The sequence below is a fragment of the Serinus canaria genome, chromosome 1, assembly GCF_022539315.1.
Source record: "Serinus canaria isolate serCan28SL12 chromosome 1, serCan2020, whole genome shotgun sequence".
NCBI classification, from domain to species: Eukaryota; Metazoa; Chordata; class Aves; order Passeriformes; family Fringillidae; genus Serinus; species Serinus canaria.
In genome coordinates this window covers 88164549-88191181 of record NC_066313.1, presented here as the reverse complement: position 1 = coordinate 88191181, position 26633 = coordinate 88164549, and the positions used below count along the sequence as shown (strand labels likewise).

The 26633-nt window shown below is 38.0% G+C and overlaps 1 protein-coding gene across 2 annotated transcripts; it reads left to right on the top strand.

Moving 5' to 3' along the window:
- The first annotated feature begins 16 nt into the window (after window positions 1–16).
- UPF3A (UPF3A regulator of nonsense mediated mRNA decay) lies at window positions 17–26512 on the top strand. Of its 2 annotated transcripts, XM_050980655.1 has the most exons (10): window positions 17–251; window positions 2497–2603; window positions 10840–10946; window positions 12865–12963; window positions 13050–13160; window positions 16490–16545; window positions 16638–16796; window positions 18644–18804; window positions 21840–22134; window positions 25047–26512. In XM_050980655.1, exons 1-10 carry the CDS (start codon window positions 36–38, stop codon window positions 25218–25220), a joined length of 1485 nt encoding a protein of 494 aa, XP_050836612.1. In that variant the 5' UTR covers window positions 17–35; the 3' UTR covers window positions 25221–26512. The 2 variants fall into 2 exon arrangements, with proteins under 2 accessions (XP_050836612.1, XP_030090064.1); XM_030234204.2 differs by lacking the exon at window positions 10840–10946 and having other exon boundaries at window positions 106–251.
- The last annotated feature ends 121 nt before the right edge of the window (window positions 26513–26633 follow it).

Sequence of the window (26633 nt, the reverse complement as noted above, 5' to 3'; positions counted from 1 at the left end):
CGAGGTTTCCTCCCGGCTGCGGGCGCGGCGGCTGCATGCGCTCGGAGTGGGAGGCAGGGGAGGGGCCGGGCCGAGGCGGCGGGTGCGACTCGCGGCCCATGGACGCCCCGCTGCTGCAGGAGTCGCCGCGCCGCGACACGGACGCTCCTCCGAACCCGCCGCCGACGTCCCCGCCGTCCCCCCTGCCGCCGCCGCCGCTTCACCCGGCGCCGGGGAAACAGCGGGAAGAGAAGAAAACGGCGCTGAGCAAAGTGAGGGGGCGCGAGCGCGGCGCGGGGATAGGGGCGGGGGCGGCTGCGGTGGGAGAGGGTGGGAGGGAGGCTGCAGTGAACAGACAGACCGAGCCTGATCTCAGGAGGTCCGTGTGTTTGTAACGGGAATTTCTTCATCTGCAGAATGAGAGTGTTTATTCGCTGAGTATTTGGGAGACCCCCAGTTTCAGCGCTGGAAATCATTTCACCTTTAATTGAGAAATCAAGGCTGGCTATTGCTGTGGCAAAGCAGCTTCTGACAAGGGCAAGAGCACATCTCTCTTCTCCGTCTTTATTCAAGCATTTTTCATATAATACTTGCAGACTATAACAGGCTGTTCAGGAATGTCACAGAGCCTCTGGCTGGAGACATTCAGAGCCCACCTGGACATGTTCCTGTGACACCTGCTCCAGGTTACCCTGCCTTGGCATGGGGGTTAAACCAGAGATCCCTTCCAATCCTGACAATTCTGTGAGTCTTTGAGTACTGTGAGATTTGATTTATTCCCGTTTTTTTTTTTTAATTGGAAAACTGAAGAACTGAAAATGAGTATAACTCAGAGCTCAGTGAAGTTAAATTCAGATATTAAAGCACTCAGAAATTAAAACAAGTTTCCTGAAGTTTGATGGCTATTTTACTGCTTTGTGTGCTGTCATCATTCAGCCAGAGATTTCTACACTGTTTCCTGGCCTTTATTATTGGGCAGTTTAAGTTGGTGTAGTGGGTTGACTTTGGGTGGCTGATCTCCAGCCAGGTGCTCTTGCATTCCTCCCTCAGCAAGACCCAGGAATAAGGTATGATGGAAAAAACAAAGTGTCATCACAAGAAAAACTGACACAGCTGAGGGAGGACCTCATAGCAGCTTCTTACAGCTTTCTTACAAAGGAAAACAGAGGGGCAGGCACTGATACTTTCTTTCTGGTGGCCAGTGACAGGATGTGAAAGAATGGCACAAAGTTGTGTCTGGGGGAGGTTTAGATTGCATATAGAAAAAGGTCCTTCACCCAAAGGATGGTTGGGCACTGGAACAGGCTCCCCAAGAAAATAGTCAGCACTAAGCCTGACAGAGTTCAAGAAGCATTTGGCCAGTGCTCTCAGGCACACGCTGTGATTCTTGGGGCAGGGCCAGGAGTGGGACTTCAGTGGTCCTTGTGGGTCCCTTCTAACTCAGGATACAGTATGGTTCTAACATGGAGAGAATTAATTTACTTAATGGCTAATTAAAAATTAGAGAAGACTGTTAAAAAAAAAAAAAGATTGCAACTGAAACACCTTCCACCTCCCCTCTTCCTTCCCAGGCTTAACCTTCTCTGCCTGGAATACTGCAGAAGGATGAGGAATGGGTGTTGCAGAACAGACATAACCGCTCCTCCCTGCTGCTCCATCTTCCTTAACACTCCTTCCCTCCTCCAGCATGGGGGACTTGACACAGGACATGACAGGATACAGTCCTTCATGAAGTACTGCAGGAGGGTCCCTCCCACATGCTGCAGTTGTTCATGACCTGATGCAGCATGAGTCTCCTTCATGGGCTGCAGGCCTTCAGGATAAACCTGATCTAGTGTGGGCTCCTCTGCACAGGCTGCAAGACCCTTCAGGGCATCTCAACTTGCTGTGGCATAGAGTCCCCCATGGGCTGCAGGTGGTCATGGCATGTGGAGGAACAGTGTGCCTCACCATGATCTCCTTCAAGGGGCTCTCTGCTTTGGCACTTGGAGCACTTCCTTCCCTCCTTGTCCTTTCCTGTTTGTCTGCAGGGCTGTGTCTTACACTTTTTTTGTCCCTTACTCCTCTGTCTCACCCACTGCTGTCCCTGCTGTCCATTCTCGCCCCTTTCCTGTCCATTCTTAGATACCTTTCCTAAAGTCACCACTGACTTGGCTTAAGGGGCTCAGCTGTGCCCTGAGGTGGATCCATTGGAGCTGCTGCACTCTGCGCTGGGCAGCCCCAGCATCCTCTCTGAAAAACCCCTGCCAGGAGCAACTGGACAGAGATCTATTACACTGAAATACTGCTGTAACATGACTTAAAAGCTAGTTTAAATAATTTTTTAGAGATACTGTAAAATTTTTATGTAATCAATATCTATTTTTTAGGTTGATGATTAAATTGCTGTAGTTCTCAGGCTGCTCATCAGAATATGTCAATTATCCTACAGTTTCAAAACAATTACAGGAACTAAGTCAGGGAATTTGTGCCATCTGTTTCTACAGTATAAATCTCCATTTCTTTTTATATATGCAGGTGGTTATTCGAAGGCTTCCTCCTTGTCTAACCAAGGAGCAACTGGAGGAACAGCTGCATCCTCTACCTGCCCATGATTATTTTGAGTTTTGCACTGCTGATCCCAGGTGAGGATGAGCTGTTTCAGTAGGTTTTCAGGTGCTAAAAATCTAATCAAGGTATGTGGGACATTCCAAATCACATGTTTTCCCTCTTTTTATTATTTTTGTTGAGTTACTATTATGGCCCACCTCAGAAGGTGGGGATAACCCACATTCTTGTTGCTAGATCCCTTGGGGCAAATTAATGTGAGTGACACTGAATGATCGGTATTTGTAAATAAACAATGTAGGGTTTATTATAGAACAACTTGGCTGCAAAGAAAAACACGTATGGAGCTGTTTTGGTGGTTATTATCTATAGTAATACAGCGTGAAAGCATTGCAATGTGAAAGTGCAACAACATCACCCAAGGACACACACAAGGGGAAAGAAAGAGAGAGAAAGAAAGAAAGGAGGAAAGAAAGAAAAGCACAAAAGAAAGAAAAACAAGGTACAAGTGTGAGGATCTCACCACCCATAGGCCCTGCAATAAGACTTGGTTGCTGTGCAGTCTTGGATCCAGATCTGGTGGGAGGAGTTGGGGGGAAGTCCCGAATAAGTGGTGGGGAGAGGATGGTGGAACACAGCATCTTTGGGTCTGTATTCACTCTGGTTCAGGTAAATATAAATCAGGTGCCTCCTCAGGAGCAGTGATCTTCATGTAATACTGTAGATCATGGGACTCTTTGGGAGTCCACGACACCTTCTAAGACAGCACAGCTGCCCATCCTAGCAGTGCAGTTGAGTCACTTGTACCCCATTATGTCCCATCAGCAGAGATGAACCAGCTCAGGTCACACTGAGTTCCCCAGCATTTCCAGAGTGAGGAGGGCCAGTCCCACAGCCCAGTGGTTTGTGCAAGGAAGCACAGCTTAGCATGACAAGAGGCACAGTCCTGTCCACAGGATCCAGCTCTTATCTCACTCACAGCTCATCCTTCACCCTGTGCCTTACCAGATCAGAGGTTTAGACATTACACAACCAAAAGTTCACTTATTCCATCTCAACCAAGCTGCCTGGCATCTCCACAAATGAGGAATGTTTTGAGTCATTGTCTCTGAATAGTTCAGTCTACTCCTTAAAATATTTCTGAAAGCTGGCTGCATATGCAGAGACAATGGCATTCCTGCTCTTTTCCTTTAAACTGGAGATTTTAAAGTGGATTTTTTTTTTGTATGAATAGGCCATAATGTAGTTTGAAACCCTGATGTTTCTTTTATCCTTTGTTGATAAACTGTAACAGCCTGCTTAATTGGCTGTGAGTAAGATTCATTCTGGGACAAACAATGACAGAATATTTTTATGAGTGTGAGTTTAGTTTCTTCATTTACCTGCATGGATTTTTTTGTGCATCATACCAATTTTTAAATAATCTAGTTTTATTCATTTTTGTCTCATGCAAAAGTAAAAAAGAAGAAATATTGGCTGATTTAAATTAAATCAGAATTGCTGGTATAGTTACATAATTTACTCAGTATCACAGTGGTAAAATGCAATTCCCGTTTGAATAAATCAGTTTCCAGAAGAGAAACTAAACATCATGTATGCTTAATATTCATGTGTTCTTAAAAACTGAAGTATAAGATCCATCTTGTCATATCTTAGTGTGTGATGAATCACACCTCCACTGGCTCAAGATTCTTTCCACTGACTGTAGAGGGATGCTGACTCTTTATTGCTGACCAAATTTTGAAGTTAGGGGTTCTCTCAGAGTCAGCTTCACAAGCAAGAAGAAATAAATGTTTATTTAGAGGAATTATGACCATTTCTGACCTAGGTAGTTGCACATGAGTGGAGCAACAAAATAGTATGTGCTTCATCTTGTCTGTTAAAACTACAAAGGATGTGAAGCAAGGAAGGAGGAGAACTTACTCTGATTGGAAATCTTTGCACCTTACATTGCTCTTCTGAACTTTGTCACCTCTGTTTCCAAGTGGGCCTCTTTCAGGCTTCCTCCTCTGTCCCAGCTGTTCATTTGATAAGAGGAAAATACCAAAGGTAAACCAAAAATTCTCTGAAGAAGAGTGTTGGTTCTCACTGTGTTTAGATGCACAAATGCCAATTAACAGTTAAAAAATGTTGAATTTTATTTTTCCAGAAAAGTTTGCATAAGAATTTTGAGACTCAGCCTCTTTAGAAAAGAGAAGGCACTGACAATAGTTGGATATATAAAGTTTAATTTTCTCTCCTATGTGATGAAATTTGGATTACCCAAAAATTTTGCTGTTCACTTGTTTAGTTGCATCTATGGCAGGTTACCAATGAAAGATACGTTTTTTTCTCTCACTCTGTCATTTGTAATGTTATTTTCTTCTGCCTTCACAAATCTAAACTCACTAAAAAAAAATCATTTAAGTTTGAATTTTTCAGCATGAAATGTTTTGTGCTTGCTCCATTTTTCTTCATCCTGCTTTTCAAAAAATGTGTTTTCAGACAAAAGATGGGTTATTTTGGAATGGATTTATCTTTACCAGGTTTGTATGGCTACAGCTTCTTTCAGCAAACTACACAGCTTATGTGGGCATTTCACTGCCATTCTGCAGTGTTGGCTTGACTGATTATTTGTTTTTTGACTGGCTCAAGATCACCGTGTCTCTTTTGTCCTCTGTGTTCAAATGCTGACACATACCCACGTATATCTTTTTATGAGTCTTCTCTTTATGTTACCCATGGAGGAATATACAATAAACTTCCAGAAAGTAAAAGTTTAATCAAAGTTATCTCAGTCTTCTCTTCCCCAACAGAGAATACTTTTTGAGTGTAAGACATTATATTGCCATAGTCTGTCGTGTTATGGACAGTTCACAAGATTTCAGCAAACTCTGTGCATGCAACTTCATGTCATTCTAGCTAACAGGAAAAGCTACAGGACAAGGTTGGCATGTTTTCTGTCCTTCACTGAATAGCTTTTTTCCATATCCTGTACCATGTGCATAGTGGCAAGCAATCCAGAGAATTCAGTGATAACAAAAACATGGGAAGATGAAAAGTCATGTCACCCAATGAGAAGGATTTGAAGCAGCTACTCAGTGAAGAGGATCTGTTGAAAAGGGGCATAGAGATGCTTTGATGCAGAAGCAGACAAGTTTCCTTAAGAGCTGTAACATCTCAGTTTAGCCACATTCTTGGTTACTACATCACAGAAGTTTCTATGAGCTCATTCAGATTTTAGAGCTTTTCAGAAATTCATGCCACAAATGATGAATGTTGGAAATGGGTCAGGAGCAGTTAGACAAATACTTAGACAGATATTTATCTACGAAAACCTATTAAACGTAAGTTAAAAGTTCGGTATTACAAAGTCCCTAGGTTGCAGATACTTGCAGTTATGAACTGAGTGCAGTATTTGTACATTTTCCTCTTTTTAATAAATTTGCTCCTGGCATTCTCTATTAGTTGCTTTTGATAAGGGTACTAGAGAGGTCTAACTGTAGCTGTTTCTACATTTTTATTTCCAAGATAAATCATCCTATAAGACAAAACAAAGATATGCATATCAACTCCAGTTTCTCTTTTTTTGTAATCTTTATAATATCTTTGTAAGTGCTATCTTTAAGTCTACAATGTTGTGTTATAGGCAAGCTATAAAACTTTTTCGAATTTCATATGATTAATGTAATTTTCAGTTACATCTGTTTCAGTAAAATCATTTCAGAAAGTGACTTGTGTTTCGTTCCTTTTTAGATTCATCTGATTCACTGCATTACATTTATTTTCTCTTTCATATTGACATTAAAATGCAAACAAAACACTGTTTATAGATGATAATAAAGACTCTGCCTTCTTGATAGACTGTTGTGTACTCAAATATTAACTATTTTTTCCAGGCGCTCTTTCCTTATTGTTTGCTAGTAAAGGTTTCTGAGCCTATTCTAAAGATTTGACTAATCACCAGTCAAGTGATTGATCTCTGGCCCTTCAGAGTTTGGGTATTCTCTCTGGGCTGGCATTGAGTGCTGAGTGCCAGGAATTGTTGATAGTGTTCTGAGTTTATGAAAGGAAAGGAATCTGAACACAAGCTTTGCTTGCATGAAAACAGTTCAAATTCTCAGTGCCATGCCATGTATCACAGAGTGATATGGCTTTTCCAAAAGAGCACTCCTCCTTTTCCCTCCATACCTTCTTCCCAACATTGTGCTCAGGATTATTGTAGCTAAAGAGCATTAGCACTGTAGGATGTAGGTTTGCACCCAGGAACTGCAGCAGTGAAGGGGCAGTGCCTTTAGTGCTTCCAGGGAACCACCACTACTGTGTTCTGGGTGAGATAATTGACAGGCTTTGATTGGCACAACTCTGGTGTTTCTGCTTTCTCTGCCAGGCAAACTGCTCATTTATAGCTGTAAAAAGGAAAGACTAAGCTTATTTGAAATTGTGCCAGTTCCACCCATAACACGAATGACCACAGAAGATGACGAGGATGAAGGCCAGGGGATTTTAGCTTGACATGAAAATGTCAATGATGAGTTATCAGTTACTCTATGAATGAATGGGTGGAGGTGCTATTTGACTCTCCAAAATTAAGTTGTAGAGCTCTATATACATGTAAGTATATATTTTATAAATGTCCACCATGATTCATGTGTTGATAAGTATTTTACTAAGATGAGATTGCTGGCATTATAGTTAATATGTTGCTGTTTGGACTGTAAATAACTATTTAAAATTATGTTCCTGTGTATCAGTCTTTTTACACAATTGTGTTTAAAGGTACTTTGTAGAAGAAGTAAACATTTAGAATGTGTTTGTTATTAAAGTTGCTAGAAAAACAAGGACTTAAAAATATGATAGATTAAGTGTTACAGAAATAAATGTACCCTGAAAGATCGAATGCCCTTGAATGCAGAGCAGAAAAAGAAAAAAGAAACAGTGTGTTGGAATGAATAAATGTGTACACTCAGACTCATCTGGGTTATTTCCATAGAGATTGCTCCAAGTGCCAACATGTGCAGTGCATCTGTCCAAAACACTATATGTATGGAAAGCAGCATTATAGACAGCAAACATATGGCAAAATGGAACCAGCTCTTGGATGATAAAACTGAATTTCAGATCCAGAATGAAATCTGTGGTGGTAGATAGTTAAAAAAAGCAGAAGACAGACAGAGTTCACTTCTGTAGGACTCAGCTGGAAGACAAAATCCTAAAGAGTAAAGAGTATTTTAGCCAGTAACTGCTAAATACTAAGTACCAAAGTCAAGCAAGAGTGTTTCTCCTTAGGAGGGCTTGTTAGCCTCAGAGTGCCTGTAGCCCTGTGAAGCCCTGTGCATTCTTTGCTGCAGAAATTCTGTTGGGTTCTGAATGGATAGGTAAAGACAATCCAGGATGGGGAGTAGCTGCTGGAAATCATGTGTGTCAAACCTAGAGTAAAAGTGATATATATGCCATCCAGTGTCAAGTATTTCAATTTTGCTAGGTTTAGTTAGCTTCCCACCTAGAGTTAATTTTACTCCCTTTTCTAGGCACACTGTACACTTTGCTGAGTAAGAAGCCTAAGACAAGGGTTTGAAACACTTAGTTGGGTTGGTTTTGTGCACTCAGCACCCTGATAGCTAACTCACATGCATATGAGAACCAACTCTTTTGTGGAAGTGGCTGCATCAGAGAAGTGTTGTCACAGCTCTGTTTCTGCAACCTTCTTCCCCAATAAATAGCCACAGTAATGGACAGACAGTGCTGTGTTATTGTGCTGCACATCAATATCCTGCTGTGCTCAATCATGCTTTTACATTGTTGTTTGTTTCTGCTGGTGTGTGTGAAGTTCTTGAAGATGTTAAATATGTATAACAACAACACTAGATCCCTTACTTGCAAGGTAGATTCTAAGTCTGTTTTCCAGAGTCCTTTTTACAGACTCAGTTCGTTCTTACTAATGAGTGCTTAATAATCATATCACATGTTCCTCCATTTTTAAATATATTCACTCTGTTTAAGCTGAAAGAGCAAGAAAAATATTATGTTGTATACCAGGAAAAGATTATGTTGCCAAAGAAGGTGAAAGAGATTGCATTGATTTTCCAGCTGAAGGAAAAAAGGAAGGAGCAAGCCTTTGTATTTTCAGTTCTGTTTCACAGTGTGTCTAACCATAAGGTTCTGAGTTCCTACAGGAATAAAAAAAATCCAACTGTATGATGAATCTGCTTGCTGTGCACTGATGCAGAGAAGTGTCACAGTAATGTAGGAGTGGACCCTTGTCCAAGTAACAGTCTTTAATCTATAGAAAGTTTTAGTATTTTACAAAAGCTGAAGATGGAAAGAACAGTGGAGTAGTTATTTAGACTGGGGACTAAAACTCAATCCTCAATCTCACGTAATAACTGGAATGAAAAATAATGCTCCCTCAAGATTCCTGCTTTTATCTGATGAATGTTTAGCACTTCAAGGGTACAATCATATCCATCTAATGTCAGGCCTTGTTAAATTTAAACCTCAAAGCACATGAAAGATAAGAATAGTGCTGTTGATATGACAGAGAAGGAAGTTTCCTTCTTCATGGGAGCCCCAGGTATCTGAGACTTTTACTGTTGTAGCCATTAGGCAGCACAGAGACATTGCTTCCAGTACAGCTCTAGATTGCCACAATAAAATTCTTTCCTTACACATTTTAAAATACATCTTTTAACTCAGTGTAATTATGAAAAGTGTTAAATTTTGTCTTCTTTGAAATTGATGAGAAGAAATCTGTCTTTTTATATCTGCTTTGCATCTTGGTGATAAATCTATAGCCATGCTATAGCATCTTTCAGCCCTGGCATGCCCTAGCAGTTTCCCACTTCCCATTTTTGCAGTTACCCACTTACCATTCACACAATGCTGTTCCTATCCTAGACTGTCAAAATATACTGGGTATATATAGATAAAATGGCTCTTCCTCTCTTCCTTGGAAATAGTTTATCTTCTTCAAGCTGTAGAAACACTTCATAGCTGGTATTTACAAAGTAGCTAAATGAAAAAAAGCCCTCCAAGTTGTTTTGGTTTTTTGACATTTCTTCTGGCTACAGGATCAAACACAAAATTGGTGGGTGTACAAAATCATTGGTGATTGACAGCACTGCTCTTTATGGTCTCCTCCTAACACTGTAAGTGGAATCCATATGGATGCATATTTTAAAAAGAAAAAAGTTACTTGGGAGCAATGTTGCTTTGAGCTGCCACACGCGTGGATCCTGTGATCCAATCCCTATTTTTGCTCTTTCTCACTCATTGTGAACTCTGATTTTGAAAGAGCTATGGGATTGAAATACAATTGCAGCTGTGTGTGTTTATTGTCTCCTGGTGCCAGTGGCGAGTTGGTCTGAAGACAGGCCATAGGTGACAATGGAATTATGAACTATTGGAATTATGGAATTATAGGTATTTTAGAGATATGGGCTTGTGTTAAGATTTGTTCAGGAACTTGATATAATACGCAGTCATCATTAAGTCAGTTTAATACAAACTGACTTATATATAGCAGTTGTAGGAGTTTAAAGCATGTACATGCCCTGACTCATAATAATTTAGCTGATGGGTTCTAATTCATTCAATTACTTCAGTTTCATCATGGTTGTGGTGTGCCAGCCCTAAGATTTTTATCAGGCACATGAAACATTTACCCATGGAGTGGGATCTATGCCAATAAATTCTTGAAGAATCAGAATTATTTTATGTACCCGTTTCTTTTGTTATGCTTTGGATTTTCACAGCAACTGTTGGTCACAACTAGACATTGCATGTACATTGATAACACCTGGGTGTCTGATGGAGTTTATTTATTTGTGTGTAATTCAGTGGATTATATTGCCAACTAGTAGGCTTCTTATTCTCTTTTAAAGGTGGAAATCTTTTTAAATACAGTGACAGCCTGGAAGCTGCCACTTGACTGCAGTCTTTTACTCCACCTTTCCTTTTCAGTGGTACAAAACTTTTCTGAGTATGCCCAAGAAGTTCCCCAAAAGCACAGCTGTTATTCATATCTCTTAAATTGGGAAATATTAAAGTTTTGATCCTGCACAGTTGGAAATGTATGCTCTGCAACTTAGGGGGACAAAATAAACTGGAAATATTTGTGTTAGTTCAGAATAAATTTCACAGTTGCGTACAGAACTCTGATGTTCTGTTTCTTTTTGTCATATATATATATCATTAGATGTGTAAATGCAAAGACTGCTTAAGGAAGCAGTTTCTCAAAGAAGATGAGAATTATGATGTGACTCCTCTGGTTTTATGTTTTCCCTAGCCCTGAAAAGAATAATAAGTAACATAAAATAAAATTTCTTGTTGCAGCCTTTATCCTCATCTCTACTCAAGAGCATACATTAACTTTAGAAATCCTGAGGACATCCTTCTTTTTAGAGATCGCTTTGATGGCTATGTCTTCATTGATAATAAAGGTTGGACTGTTTGTAAGATATTAAATGTGTATGTATACATATACCAGTTTAGAGCATCAATTTGCTTTCTTTTTCCTAGTTATGCCATTATTTCATCACTAGGCAGTTAATTACATAAAAATATGTTAACATTTATTACTTAAAATATAATAAAGTGCAAACTATATTTGTCCATGCAGTTTTGCTCGTCTATGTGGTGTGCATGCTTTATGTGCATTCTTATACTTTAGGCCATGCGCTATCAAGACCATACTAAGAAAATTTCCTTATGCAAACTTCACAATTCATTACAATAGTAACTGAACACATCGTGAGCACAGATTTTTACATCTTCAGCATTTCTGAGCTAAAGTTCTGCCACTTACTCCTGTTTGGAAAAAGCAAGAAGAAACTTTCAACATTTTGGTTGCCCACTTTTAAGACATGTAGAGGTTGAATTTTTAGGGCCTTTGCAGACATCTTGAGTTAAGTTCTGAGAACAAGAATGGCAAAATTGATTGCCAGTTTTAAAATGTTCAGTCTGCAAATGTTTGCCCAACAGTAAAGAAAAAGTTTGTAATGTAGATGTGGATTAATCCAGGTCGGCTGCAGGAGTATGAAACTGCCATCAGTAAGAAGTGGTTTAGCAGAACTTTAGCAGTTCCTTGACTCATTCAGGCATACCTTCTGTAAAAAGTTGCATAGGTTATGTAAAATAGATGTAGATTTGTGGCTCTCTTGTACAAACATTTTTCTGTTCTGTATACTCAGTGTTGCAGAGGTCCTGTAAAAAGTAGTCCTGCCCACTCTTAATAGAAACTGGTCTCTAAAGAAGCTGTCAAACCAATGAATTCCTCTTCAGCATTTCCTACCTGTGATGTTTTATTTCTTTCTAATATTCCTCAGATTTAGATGGTTTTTGTAGAGATGAAGAACACAATCCTAGCAGTGTGCATTTCCCAGATTTAAAATTCTGAGTGTTTGAAAATGTAAAACTAGAAAGAAGTTTAATGATTCTGCTAAGACTTTGCCTAAATTCAGCACATTCTTCAGTATTATGCTGTACTGAAGCCAGAATACTCTGCAAAACTAAGCTTGGACACAGTTGGCCGGTTTGACATGATTGCTTGTACAATTAAAGAGCACAAGGTTTGATCAGAAGTGCTTTCTGGGGAGGCTTGTGGCAGCATTGCATTTTGAGGCTAAAACTGAAACAAGGATTAGCAGGTTCAATAAGGTTAACAAATGTTCTAGCAGACTGAAGACAAGTTTTCCTCGGACTTGAGCAAAGTGTAATCTTGAACCTGCTGCAAGTGGAAACCAAGTGCAATTCAAACCCCACACGCGGTTCTGACTCCAGTCCACAGAAGAAGCCAACTCAAAGCAAAGAATCCCTGCCAGTAAAAACAGGCAGAAGTTGCACAGTCCATCGTAAACAGAGAAGTTACACACAATTCTGTGAGCTGAGTTTTACAGTTGTGGTTCTGAAAGGAGATGCTTTGTTGTTTTATTGCATATTACCAGGCATTTATTTATTTTTTAGGCAACAAAGCCTTAGAAAAGCAACTCAACAGTTCTAGATTACTTTCCCAATAGTACTTAATCACTTGTCAGACTGAGATTTTGTGATAGATTTTTCTAACCAATTTTTGTGACTAATTAAAAGGGAGCTATAAGTAATATTGCCAAAAATTTATTTCACAACAGTATTCATCTTCACTTTCAGTCTTGTCAGCATATCCAAAGAAAAGATCTTTTTTAAAAAATTTAAATACCTCTTCATGTAACTTTTCATTAGAAGTTTAGGAGTGAGTTGTAGAAACATTTACGTTTGTTTTCACATAAGACTTTCCAACACGTGTTCGAGAGTTTGGAAGATCTTACTTGAAGGTAGGGAATGTTTCTCCCCCTCAAAAGTTAAGGATTGATTTCTTTTAAGGTTTGGAATATCCTGCAGTGGTTGAGTTTGCTCCATTTCAGAAGATTTCAAAAAAGAAGCTGAAGAAGAAAGATGCCAAAGCTGGGAGCATTGAAGACGGTAAGCATCTTTTCCTGACATCACAGTGGAAAATTTATGTTATGTACTGCAAAGTATTAACATAATTCAAAAAATTTTCTTCACAGATCCAGAATATAGGAAATTTCTAGAGAATTATTGTGCTGATGAAGACAAGATCTGTGCCAATCCTGAGATTCTTTTGGGAGAGATTGAGGCCAAAACAAGGGAACTCATTGGTCTGTTTTCTTGATTTTTCTTATTATTGAGAATATTCAATATCTTACTTTTTATCTTTATGATACCACCTGCAAGAGCTGACCTGTTCAGTCTAACAGATTTATAGTACCAGTTAAATATTTGTTTTCCAGGCAAGTAGTAGCAGTAAACCTTAAAGTCTCTATGCATGAAATCACTTGGTTTCACTTCAGCTTTTGCATGCACACACACTTGCTTCAGAAATAGGCCTTTAGTAATTCTGAATACTTACAGATGTATTAGTAGATAAAAGATTTATTTATAAAATGCAAAATAGCGGAATACTTAACCATTGATCCCTGATATTAGCTGCTTTTATTAAGAAACATGAATGATCTCTGTTCTCATGATCAAGATTCTGGAAAAGCTTTGAAAGTAAGGCAACATCTTGTTTTCTGTATGCATGCAGCATGGCTTCCACACTCCTGGGGGGAATTTTAAACAAGGTGAGCACTGAAATCTTCAGTGCTAGTATGCAGTTTTCAGGAGTGACAGGGAATTTTTGTGTATCTTCTAGTGATAACATGCAGAACAGTTAGTCTTTCCCTAGGTGTGACAATTGAGTAAGAAAAAAAAATGACCTTTGCTGTTATTTCTTTACAGTGAAAAAGTGGCCACCTCTTTTGATTACAATCATAGAATCATTTAGGTTGGAAACTTGCTGTTCAAGAACATCAAGTACAACCATTAACTCAACAGTGCCAAATCCACCACTAAACCATGGTGGCACAAATGCCACAACTACACATCTTTAAATACCTCCAGCGACAGCAACTCCATATCCCTGGGCAGCCTGTTCCAGTGCTTGACAGTCTTCTGTGAATAAATTTTTCTTAGTATCCAATATAACCCTGCTCAGTTACATCTTGAGGCCATTTCCCCTTTCCTGTCATTTGTTACTGCTTTTTGAGAGTTAACTGGAAAGATTTGGAACTTTAATAATTTAGAGGAAATGGACATTTAGATAACTCTGTTATCAATAAAACTTGTTTTTTGCAGTTTTAAATAGGGAGGTCACCCAGTAATTTTTATTTACTCCAAATCTTCCATGGTTCTCTGGTTGACAGCAGAGTAAAGGCAGTAAAAATTTTTTAATAAGTTTGCAATTTGCAAAAAGTTTATGGTTTCAAGAAGATTTTTTAACTTAAAAATATTAGGGAAGATGATTAATCTTGAGAGTGGCAGATTTCTGAGTAACAATATTAACTGAAGGCAGCTTTAAGACTTTTAATGTTTCATTTCTGTTAAGTCAGAGGAAATCAAAGTAGTTGCTTTATTTTTCCTGCCAATCGAAGCTGTGGCCATTGTTATCAATACAAAACCAAAGACTTCTTTAGCAGTTAGTATGTTTATAGCAAAATTATGTAAGGGTTTAGCTGTGTGTCCAGTTTCAAAGGTGTTACTCCTACTGATGTCAATGAAGGATGTGCTCAAGACTTTGCTGGCAGAATTGAGCCTCACATGCTCAGAATTTCTCCATGTAAAGTTACTGCAAACCAACATGTTTTATGCATCATGCCAGATGCATTGGCTAATCAGTTTCCATGTGACAGAGAGATATGAAAGAGATTTTCTCTGTAGCAAGATTAAGATAAGCAATTTTTTCTCGTTTGTAGACAGCAAGATAAAATGTAAAGTTATGCTGACACAGCTCTTCATTTAGTAATTTATTTTCTCTTAAAGATTCTTAAACATTTTAAGAAAATGCTCTTAGGTTTGTATTTGCAGTAAGGCCCATAAATAAGTTGGGTAATATTCAAGTTAGATAAACATTTTTTTCCCCCTTCCTCTTTTGGTAGTACTCATCACACTGCTTCTCTCCCTTGAACTTCAAGTTATAATTTCTCATTAAACCTCTTGCACTACAGTCTTAGTCATGACTAGGGTCAAGTTCTGAACTCTCAGTGCAGCTTATCCTTTCCTCAGACCTTCCAGTTACAATTCGTGATCTCTTTCAGCATGTAAAGGTGCCCAGAGGAAGCCACTGTGGAAGGCAGCTCTGGGGACTTTAAACTTGTCCAAAATGATGGGCAGGTGGAGAGGATGGGGAGGCATGGAAAATGTAGGAATAGAAGGAAGAAAATATCAAATCAACAATCTTTACTGGTTGTTGATTCCTACCATTGATATTTGCTAAAAAGAAACAGTGAATCCTATCACCCTTCCCATTCATAACTGTGTAACAAAATTTTATTATTAGTGAATGTTTTGCCCCCAGCATAATCCAGCTTTCAGTCCAAAAACATTTAAATGTTTTTGGGATATGAATTGTGTCTAGATTTTGACCATGTCATTTCAAATTTGTTGAAGACTTTTCTTATTATTTTTTTCTTTCTTTTCTTTCAAATTTTGTCATGCATTTCAATAAGCAGTGTTTTTCTGTGGTTTGTGGGAGAATCCAATACATAACTGTAGAGCAATTTCAAGTAGTAAACATTTTCTATTCTGGAATATCTAAAACTGACTATTTGTTGTAACTACTCACAGCTGTAAGTACAGGCTGAAGTGAAGTCTGAATTCAGTACTGACAGTCATGAATAAAGAATCTGATAAGGAACAGGATAAAAAATTTGATTATGTTCTCCAAGTTTTTATAGAATTTGGGGATGGTTCAGGCAGGTGACTTGATTTCAGAGTGTGGAGACAGCTCTGTAATAAAAGAATGGCTGTGTGATCCAGTAGATGAAATATTTTATTAGCAATTTTGGAAGCCAGAGTTTTATTGGATCTGCTAATACTTTGCTATGTAACCTGGGACAAACTGCTTATCTGTTATTCCTCCTGTTTTCCTGTGGAAAGGTGAATACTAAATGTCAGGTAAATGAAAATGTTATATGAGACTGAAAATGTTTCCTTCATGATGTACTTTGAAAACCGTGATTGAAAAGTGCTATGTGAGTTACAGTAATGTGGGCTGTATATGAACAACAATATAGCTAGGTTTTAATGTACAAAAGTAAAAAGTAGGAATAGATTCTGAACACATTTCTTTCTTTTTTCTGGGGAAATAAGCATTCAATGAGCAAGAGAGAAAAGCCATTCTCTTGAACTGAAAGGATATGATATTTAATTAAATATCAAATAATCGTGCAACATATTACTGTTGCTTCTAATGCTAGCAGCAAAAAAGCAATGAAGTGTTTCTAAAGCAGAATGATGGGAATGCCTTCAAAAATACATGAAACAAAGAGGTTTATCAATGACTCAGCTCCCTTTCAGATAAAGCTAGAAAAAGGGGGTTAATTCTAAAGTAAAGAAATGAGTACATTTTAGGAGTTGAACACTATATCACAAATTTTTTGTGTTTTAGCTAGAAGAACAACACCCCTTTTGGAATATATTAAAAATAGAAAATTAGAAAAGCAGGTACGTTCAGACTTTTGCCTGAAGTTCCACATTTATGTTTCATATGGTTTTCTGTTGGACAATTTACAATTAATCATTATTGAACTCTTCAGAGAATACGAGAAGAGAAAAGAGAAGAACGGAGGCGGAGAGAATTGGAGAAGAAACGTTTGCGAGAGGAAGAGAAAAGGAAGCGCAGAGAAGAAGAAAGACGTAAAAGAAAAGAAGTGGAGAAGCAAAAAAAGATTTCTGAAAAAGAAATAAGGATCAAGGTAACTGAGATCTATGAAAAAAAAATTATTCTTCTTTTGAAGTTATCCAGAAGTTCTTTGGTATATCAATGTTTATTTAGTGTACAACAGCACAGTGTGGAGACACCAAAGCAGTTTTGGCTGGAAGGGAAAGTAATGTAGGGCTTTGACAAAGTGTTATTTGAAAGTGTGACTGATGGTCTTACCTACCATGGTGTGCTGGTGCAGTTAGAGCAGGTAACTCAGACATCTTCTTACAACTCTGCAGCATTCCATGCCGGCATTACCTGACAGAATCAAATTGTTCTGTGCCAGCTTGTTGGAAGATTATTGTGGGTTTGATCCCCAAATGGGCCATTCACTTAAGAGTTGGACTTGATGATCCTTGTAGGTCTCTTCTAACTCAGAATATTCGGTGATTTTGTGTTTCTGTGAAACATAGCTTTAACACTTTCTGTCATGCAAATCTTCATTTGGCCATATATGCAGAGACAAGTATTTATGTTTATGCTCAGAACGGATGTATTTTAATTGTATGCTAATTTCAGGTTGCACTGCCTTTTAGCAATCTGAAAGGCAGTGCAACCTGAAATTGCATCACTTAGGAGGGTGTATCTTGTGCTATGAAGTCAGGCCATATAAAACCACCTTATTTCTGCAAGATGACATAGATAAAACTGTTCATCTGAACCATTTTGTTTTTGTTATTAGAAAGGCTTTATAGGCTGTTTTGAAGAGGAAATTTGGTATAAGAATTTGTAGCATAAAGCAAGAGCTTGACTCAGATTTAGTGGTGGTGAGAGCCACAGAACTGTGGACATCTTTCCCTGTTTGTTCTTGGAAAACAGTTTTCTTCACCTAAAAGTATAAAAATAGTAAATTCTGAAGCTGAATTACACGTTTTTCATGTCTGGGCATTAAAAAAAATACTCTAGAAGTTCATAAGAAAAGGGACTTAATTCTTAAAATATATTACCTAAAAGAGCTTGTCCATAAAGCCCCAGTATTCATGACATATTTATAGGGATATGACCCTGAAAGGTATTTCTGTCTCTGAAAGTAAAGGAAAATATTACCTGAGAGAAACATTGTAGAAGTTTCAAATATTGGAGAAGATAAGCCTGTGCTCATTTCAGAAACAAAATGGTGGAATGGAGAGACTGAGGTGTTCTGCCTAGAATTGATATGGTAGGGTAATAATTTGAGACAGTTGGTCATTGTATAAAATTTATGCTTGTAATACTAAACTCTGCTGAAGCTCTGTATGGGTTGCTATGAAAGGAACAGACTTCTTGAAAATCCTAATATTCAAGGTGAAAATGTAATGACTTCTGCTGATATCACAAGTTTTCCCCATCTGTATTTGTGTCAGGATGTACTGAGCACCTACTTCTACACGCCTGTCTATCCCAATTCATGTGACACAAATTTTATATTATGTTTCAAGGAGTGAAGAATTAATCCTGTTCTCTTTGTAGTATTGTAGAGGTTCTGCTTCTTATTTTATGGGCAATGACATTGATCTCTGTTACATGATTTCTAAGAAACCATAGATCATAATAATGTCTTTATGTTTATAACTCAGGAGAAAAGAGTAGGTAAGTGCTCTGAGAAGAATAGGTAAGTGCTTTCTCCATGTATTTTAAAGTGTGTAGTTGAATGCCTAATAATGACTGTCACTCCTTAGCAAATGTAAACCACCCTTTTAAAATAACTTTAAATTTCATGCTTTGTAAAATATATTCCTAGCATGCAAATATAAGGTATCTCCAATCTTAGCAGGTTACTGATATATTTAATACTTATTAAAACGCTTGTACAATAGAGGAGAATAATTTTGCATCACAATAAAAACAAATATCTCTTAGCTTCTCAAGAAGCCTGAAAAAGGAGATGAACTGGCCAGTGAAAAGCACAAAGAAAAAGGTGAAGAAGCTGACATTGATGAAAATAAATGGGATAAATCACCTGGATCTGGGAGTATAAAATCCAAATCTTTGGAGAGTTCACTAAAAGAAATCAAGGAAAAGTAAGTAATACTTACCTTTTTGTCTTTAATTTAGATCTTAAATGCTTTCATCACAAGGCTTAAATATAAGTGGTGCATTGACAAGATGTTCTGTCACCAAAGAACCAATTTCATTCTGTGTGTGAACAAATCTTTTCCTGTTGTTTTGGTAAAAGGTGTTTCGTAACAATTTACTGACCTGGTGGCAGTATTAGTGGATGCAATTTGTTATTGGTGAAATGCTATGAAATCCCTGATAGGAAGGATTTCTGCATGAAAATTCATTTTGTTGTTATTTCACCTGTTCCCCATCAAGAGCTCAGGTAAGGCTCTCCTTCCATTACTCATGTTGAAGACTAAATTGTCCACAATGCCATACTTTTCCTTCACATGTGGGTTGGGTGCAATAAACACATGAATGTCTAGGTAAGTGGGACAATGGCAAAATTGTGAAGGTGTGAATGAAAGCCTTATGATAGATACATGCAGCGGGCTGTCTCTATCTCCTGCTGCCTTTGTGTTACATTTTTAATGGTAAGAACAAAAGGCATAGCTCAGTTCTATTACAGCTGTAGCCTGGAAATGACTCATCTTACAAGTGTTTCCAGCACTTGGTTCTCTTTCTTGTCCTTTGGCACATGAATCCCATCACAAGCAGGATCTACCTATTAGATATTCAAGATAAATAATGAAGAAAAATATGTATGTTCTGAATGTTCCTGTAAAATTCCATGTCCTGAAACTCTGAAATTTAAAATATTCAGCAACTTCTTTATTGATGGTCTTCGAGAATGGAAACAGAACAGACTCGACAGAAACACTTGCAAGGGCAAATCACTTGTTTGCTACTCACAGAATCTTTCAGGCTGGAATGGACCTCAAGATCATTGAGTCCAACTGTTAACCCAGCACTGCCAAACTGCCATTATAAACTGTGTCCTTAAGTGCCATGTCTGCATGTCTTTTAAATACCTCCAGGGATGCTGACCCCCCTACTTCCCTGGCTTTTTATGGATTAAACTCTTGGTGGTGCCATGTAACATTGTTTGCTCTTGATCCTGTAAGTTTAATAAGACATTAATGTAGATTTTGCCCATGTAAAACAGAATCTGTTTGGCTGCACAGGTACAGTAAGCATTACCTTGTGTTTCCAAGTGCTGATTTCATCTTGATTTTTAGTGGGTAGGTAGCAAGCTATGAGCTATTTCAGTTGGATTGAGATTTAAAGTTGAAACTACTTTGTCACTGACTCAGAAATTGGTAATAAGCTGTAAGTGCCAGCTCTACCTGCAGGAGACTGAATTGCCTGTTTGAAGCCATGTCAAATCAAAATCTCAGTAGGTACGTAAGTTATATGGTCAAATGTGGATTTGAAACTGCATCAAACAGAAGTGTGCTTCCATTCCCTTTACTTCTATTCATTTCTGCTTTCTCTGACTATGTAACTTTGTCTTCTACCTATACTCTCAAATTGCTTACCCTGCCATTTCCACTCTTGCCTGCCTGTTCACTGTGACTGAATTTTAGGAATCTATTTTAGCCACTCTTGGAACTGGAGTTTGTGTCCCTGTCACCTGTCTGCCTTCAGACACAGCACTTCCTCCCCAACAGTAACAGACAAGGGAAGAGACAAGTATCAGGCAATACTGCAGCAACAAATGGAGTCTTTCTGGCTTTTTGGAAGGTCTTGCCCTGAGCCTTGCTAGGACTTGGAGTTAGGTTCTGGAATAGCTTATTAAACATGAAACAAAGCAATTTACAACCACATACTCCTTAGCTAACATAGTATTTTATGTAAATGTATCCATGCTACAGGTACGAGGTCTGTGTAACTTTGGTTGGTTCAGGTGTCTGTGACAGCTGGGACGTTGCTTCACTTGGTGAATGTGTTATGCTGATACAAGCTCAGTCTTGTGAAATGCTGAATAACTTAACCTCTCATTCAGGTTCTGCTCTGACTTTCAGCTCTTCCTGAGATGGGGACCCTCTTTTGGCAGCCCCACTAATGCCTAAGTTGGCATTGACAGATGCTACCAATTTTCACATTTCTGTTACATGAAAAAGAAAAGTTGTATATATAGATACACTTTTATTTGTATTAAATGATTGCGAATAAGAAGCATATCACTATTTGAGCACCACACCATTGAAAAATCTCCATCCTCTCTGATTCTATCGGCAGTTTCCCAAAATATGAGGAGGCTATCAAAAGTAACTTGCTGTTTCAATTTTAAGTATTTATACATATGTAATGCAAAGAAACTGCCTGTATTTGTTCCTTTTGAAGTTCAATCTGGTTTGTAATCTTTCTTCATTATTTGCAGTCTTGCCATATGAGAGAAACACCCATTTGCTGAACTGGAACAATGAAGTGAATAAGAGAGCTGAGAATTTTATCAGACGGGCAGCAAAATATTGCAAATAGTCTTTATAATATAAACAATTTACAGCATAGCAGAAATTAAATATCATGTTGTGGTAAGGTAATGGTCTTTGCCAAAATAAAATATGCAAAGGCAGGCTAGATTATTTGGAGATACAATAAACAAAAGCCTGGAACATAAGTATTTATTTTCACACGTGTCTTCTGCAAGTTATGATGTCAGTAAATAATTTTTGTTATGCAGAGACATAAAATTTACGAATTGATACATGATACCTGCACAGTTCCTTCAGATCCTGAATGTTCCTGTTCACGGGAATATCTTCATGCATGACTCACCTCAACACCAGGTTACAAGAGCTAATAGTGCAGCATGTGTTTATATGAAGGGTATTGGGGAACTATTGATAGGATTTCGAAGAGGGATAGAACGTGAAGAATGGGCCTTCCACAACAGTTGCACAAAAGCTTGGTAAAGCTTTGTCTGCAATTCTCAACCAAATGCATGGTGAGACATTCAGCATATAACCCTTTGTAATGAGAAGAAAACAGCCTTGATATATGACTTATCTACACACTCAAAGTCAAAGGAAGGCTTTGACTTTTACATTTCTGTAGCTCCTTTTTCTGTTAACTGCTTGGATTTTTTTTTTCTCTTCATACATACTCATAGGTCACAGAATGATAGTGACAAAGAGCAAAGAGATTTGGAGAGAAGATTTCGAGAAAAAGAACCTGAAAGACAAAGGTATCGATTGGATGATGGCAGAAAGCATAGAACTCACTATGAGTTTGACAAGTTTATGAGAAGGAATGAAGAAGAGCTGAAATGGGGGAAAGGATACAACCAAGACAGAGGAAAGAAAGGGAACTACAACTACAGCTTCACTGTGGAGGCAGTAGACAAACTGGGTAAAGAGGACAAGTGTGATGACATGGCATCCAAAAAGGAGCGCATAAGAAATAAGGTTCTTTTATTCATTTAGGATAATCTTTCATTAGTTAATATGGTTCAAGATCACAGGTTTTAACTTCTGCAAATTCAGCATAAAGATGCTTTTTCAAAAGAATTGTTTATCTTATTTTCAGTAAAACCCAGATTTCTTTCTGGGTTGTTGTCAAAGGACTCCAGCAGTTAAAATAAGTCAAGGTTACAGGCTCATTCATATTCACAATATATAGAAGACTTTCTGTCTTTTGAAGAATACTATTCTTGGAAGCCTTACATTTTATAAGTATATTAGAAATCGTTACACTTCTGATCTGTAATGAAATTTAAAAACTGTGGCATGTTAGTCTTTTAAAAGCATACTTCCATTACTCTCATAAAATAATTATATTATGGATTTGCCAGGCATTGCTTGGTAGAGCAACAGTAAGGAGTTAAATAAATAGCTAATTCAGAGAGCGTGAATGTATGGATTCTTCAGTATTGCATACCTGCCAGTATGAAAGGGCTGTCATTTCATTAGAATAAATTTATCCCCATAGCTGTTGTCAGGGGAAGAGCAGATGCAAAACCAGTGTGAGCAGAGCCTGTGTCAGGGTGTGTAGTAGAGCTGTTCCCTATTGTCTCCCAGAGATCTGGGTATCGTTTTTCTCAGGCTGACTGATTTCACGGATGTGCCAGAGTCTTTTCAGGATGTGGCTCTCCTTGTCAGCCCCTTTTTCTTTCTCCCTCTCTCTTGACCCTAGATTTTCCACAAAAGATGACCAAAACGCTGTAAGAGTAGAAATTTATTCTGCCTGTGAAACTCTTCTTTCAAAGCAAGTGACTGATCTGTACTGTGGGCTAAGGCTGACAAGAGTAAACTGGTCACATGCAGAGTGAGTCTGCATGGAGTGTGCAGGGAACAAGTTCAGGTGGACTCACTGTGCATGTCAAGGAAGTCATCTTGTGCCAACACAGAAAGCCTGGTGTGCCCTGAGGTTTTTTTTTTGCAGAGGTCAGCTGAGCAGGATGGCTAAGATTTATCTGCATTTGCACATTAGCCACTTTCCTCATCATTGGTTCTACATTTTTCTGTAGAATAGTAAGAAAAATGGCTAGTTCAGAAACAGGAAGATGGGAAAAATATTTTTTCTCATTCTTGCCATGCTCTTCTTGAAATCTGTCAAAATAATCTCCAGCCTTGGAACTGGATGGGTCCTGGGGGCCTTTTGGCAAGTGTTAAGAAGCTGCCTGCCTTTTATTTCTTTGCATCACACTTCTGGTAGCTTGCTGAGTCCCTGGATTTGTCCACACTTAGGACTAAAATACTAGATTTGTTCCCTAAAAAAAATAAGCACCATCAGTAAGGTATGTTGCAGTGTGGTGACTTTTTTCCTTAGAGTATTTATCACATAGGTGATTCAGGGCTCAGTTTTACTACTTAGGTATAGCATTGACAATGCCAACACAAATTTTTAGTCAGAGATGGAACCTCTTTCTGAAGTTCATAGGAATTAGTTAGAAAATGGGGAAACTTCCAGTGTAAGTAACACAGAGGCTGTCATAGGAAAAGTCATTTGGACCCTTTATCTTAAACTTTCTAAAGGGCACTGCTTGAGAATCTACTTTTATGCAGCTGTTTGGGATATAGAAAGGTGTGTTATGCATTTCATACCACACTGCAAAGCACTAACTAGTCATAAGGCTCAGTAGTGAATCTTGGCATCTGGTCTAAAGAGAAGGAGAAAAAAAGTGTGTGAAAAAAAGAGAAGTGGGTCAAAAAGGATTAAAGAAAAAGCAAAGAAAAGGGGAAATGTATATTGGGAATAAGAAAAAAGAATGAAATAACAAAAATCAATAATTACTTCAAAGTTACTTATTATTACTTATTATATTACTTACTTCATTATGAAGGCAGTTGAAAGTTGGTATAGTTTGATGTAGGACAATTTCAATGCTCTGCCACTGTTTTTAAGCAGGCTGCTGTCTGTTTGCTGAACTTAGCACATGACTGATCAAAAAACTCAGGTATTGGTGAGCTTTCAGTTGCTTCATAACATTATGTGAAAGTAAAAATACCCTTACCAGGAAAAGAATTCTTCAGCAGAGTTTCTAACTGGTGTGTTTTACTAATGAAATTTCAAAAATAAAGAGTGCTCTGAAGACCATCACCATTTTCAGGTTTGAGGCGTTTTTTCCATGTAAACTGGCTCCTTTTTCCATTTTCTCAGGATCAGAGCAGCATGTGTATGATTGGGTCACTCTCAGAGCCTGCACATGCTCAAATTGTACTTACTTTGTTTATTATCAGTGCATAAATTCCCTGCTCTCATGCTCAGTATGGAAGGCAAGATGAAGTGGAGCAAAAACTGTGCCATTTCATTTTGATGTGTATATAATTCAAATGTGCATTGCATGTTTAAATTCTGGTAAGGATTGGGTAATAATTGATGATCAGTTGAGGATAATTTTCTAGCTGCTACCTGCTGAGCTGTTCTCTGCTCTGTCTTGGATTTTTATGCTTATATGTAATGTTTGACATTTCATCTGCAGAGTTGCAAGCGCACAGGCTATTCTTTTCAGCTGATGTTAGTGAAGGTGGCAACATTTCTTTTGTTTTACTTGTGAATAACATGTTTGATAACTGTCTGCAGGATTTCTCCTTGTTTATGTCAAATGTATCATAGGATCTTTAATTTTTACATCATTTTTCATTTTTTCAAAATGTTTGGCTCCCAAGAATAGTGTTATAAACAACAAATATTGAAAAATAGATACTGAATACCCAGTCAATTTTCATTACATGCCATTTTTTTCCTGATTCCTATAAAATATAAAGTAACTTAACCCAAAATCTACTTTCTTCGTAAAGATTCACAACTTTATAATTCCACATATGTGTCCCACATGGGTTTCTCAGAGCATTAACCATTATCTCCTTCCTTCTAGGATCGTCCAGCCATGCAGTTGTACCAGCCAGGAGCTCGCATCCGAACACATGTGGGACCTACAAGTAAAACCTATGACTGCCGTGGGAAATCCTTTGAAGATGCTCTTGATAAAAAGTATGAGGCAGATAATTCAGCTGGAGCTAGCTCTGAAAAGACTGAAGAAGCAGAATAAAACAGTCGGGGGGAAAAGTCTTGTGAAAAGGAATGAATTTAAGATTCAGTGTCATCACAAAAATCCATTGGGCTGCTTCAGAATTCCACAGGCAATTGCATCAACAAAATAATAATAGCTCTGCCTCTTACTTTCTCTAAAATAAGGGAAGAGTGACTGGACATTTGTAAAATATCTTACAGCAAAGGAATATTGTTGCTTTTTTACAAAAAGCAGCTCAAGCACTCTTTGCCTAATTTAAAAGCAGTTAAAATATTTTATTAGATTTACCTTGAAACAGAAGACCCTCTAACAATTTTAAGGGAGTATTTATATAAGACTTTAGAGAAGCTATGTCAGCTTCTTGAGTCTTCTTGCATCAGTTTGAAATCTGAGGCATTTTACATCTATTTGGTGCATGACATGAGGGTTCACAAGACCCCTTCCTGCAAATGGCAGGGGTGGGGGCTGCTGCAGGGTGTTGCAGATGGACTCAATGGGACCAGCCCTGGGACGAAGCTCTGGAGCCAGTGGTGTTTGCAGGATGAGGCCCACAGTTTGCACAGTTGTGAGGAATGTCCAGTGGTATCTGTACCTCATGGTGTTTACATTGGTTTTCAATTAACTGTAGTGTCAGATAAGTGTTAGTAAAGCTACAAGTATGTTGGAAAGTTTGTCATTTTCTGAGCCACTTTTGCCTTTTATGTTTTAATAGATTCCTTGTGCTTAAAACAGAAGACAGCTAATGCAAACATCAGCACATTAACAATAAATCTGGTTTTAATTAATTAGCTGGTTTTTATCATTCTGACTCTGACTTTTGGACAAAAAAGTGGTTGTACAGTGATGATTTTTTATATGCTTATGTTTCATGTAAGTTGCAGTAACAGGATTTGGAAAATGTGAAATACATGAGCATTCTGCAGTTTTGTTTGTTAAAAAATTAAATATGATTGTCAATTGCAAACTACCATTTTGTAAGATCCAGGCCAAGTTCTGCCCTCTAAGGCAGGCACATATACATGTGTGTGTGGGGAGGGGGGGTGTCTTCTGTTGGTTTCAATGACAGACATGTGTTTATGAAAGGGCAAAATATGTTCATTTTTCTTTCATGGCTGAAAATTTCTCAGTTGTCTAAAACTGAGAACTGCTTTGTCATTGAAGTTAAATAGTAAGATATTATTTTTACATCCTCTCTGAACATTTTAATATTAAGCATAACATCTAATTGTCCTAGACTGAAAATTATTTATTGTATTTTACCAGATATTAAGCATTAAATAGAATAAAAGCAAAAAAGATTTTGACTATGATTTTGAGATGTGATACTGTGCTATTTTTTCCTCTATTACTCCAGAAAAAAATAAGTAAGATATTATTATACTGCTTTGCATGCTTCAGAAGCAGATAAAAATACAGTTGAAAAGAATTTTA

Coding starts and splice junctions, on each gene's coding strand:
- UPF3A (XM_050980655.1), top strand. CDS start 36: ATGCGCTCGGAGTGGGAGGCAGGGGAGGGGCCGGGCCGAGGCGGCGGG. Junction 2,604..10,839: donor TTTTGCACTGCTGATCCCAG/GTGAGGATGAGC, acceptor TTCTTGTTGCAG/CCTTTATCCTCATCTCTACT. Junction 18,805..21,839: donor CTAAAAGAAATCAAGGAAAA/GTAAGTAATACT, acceptor ACATACTCATAG/GTCACAGAATGATAGTGACA.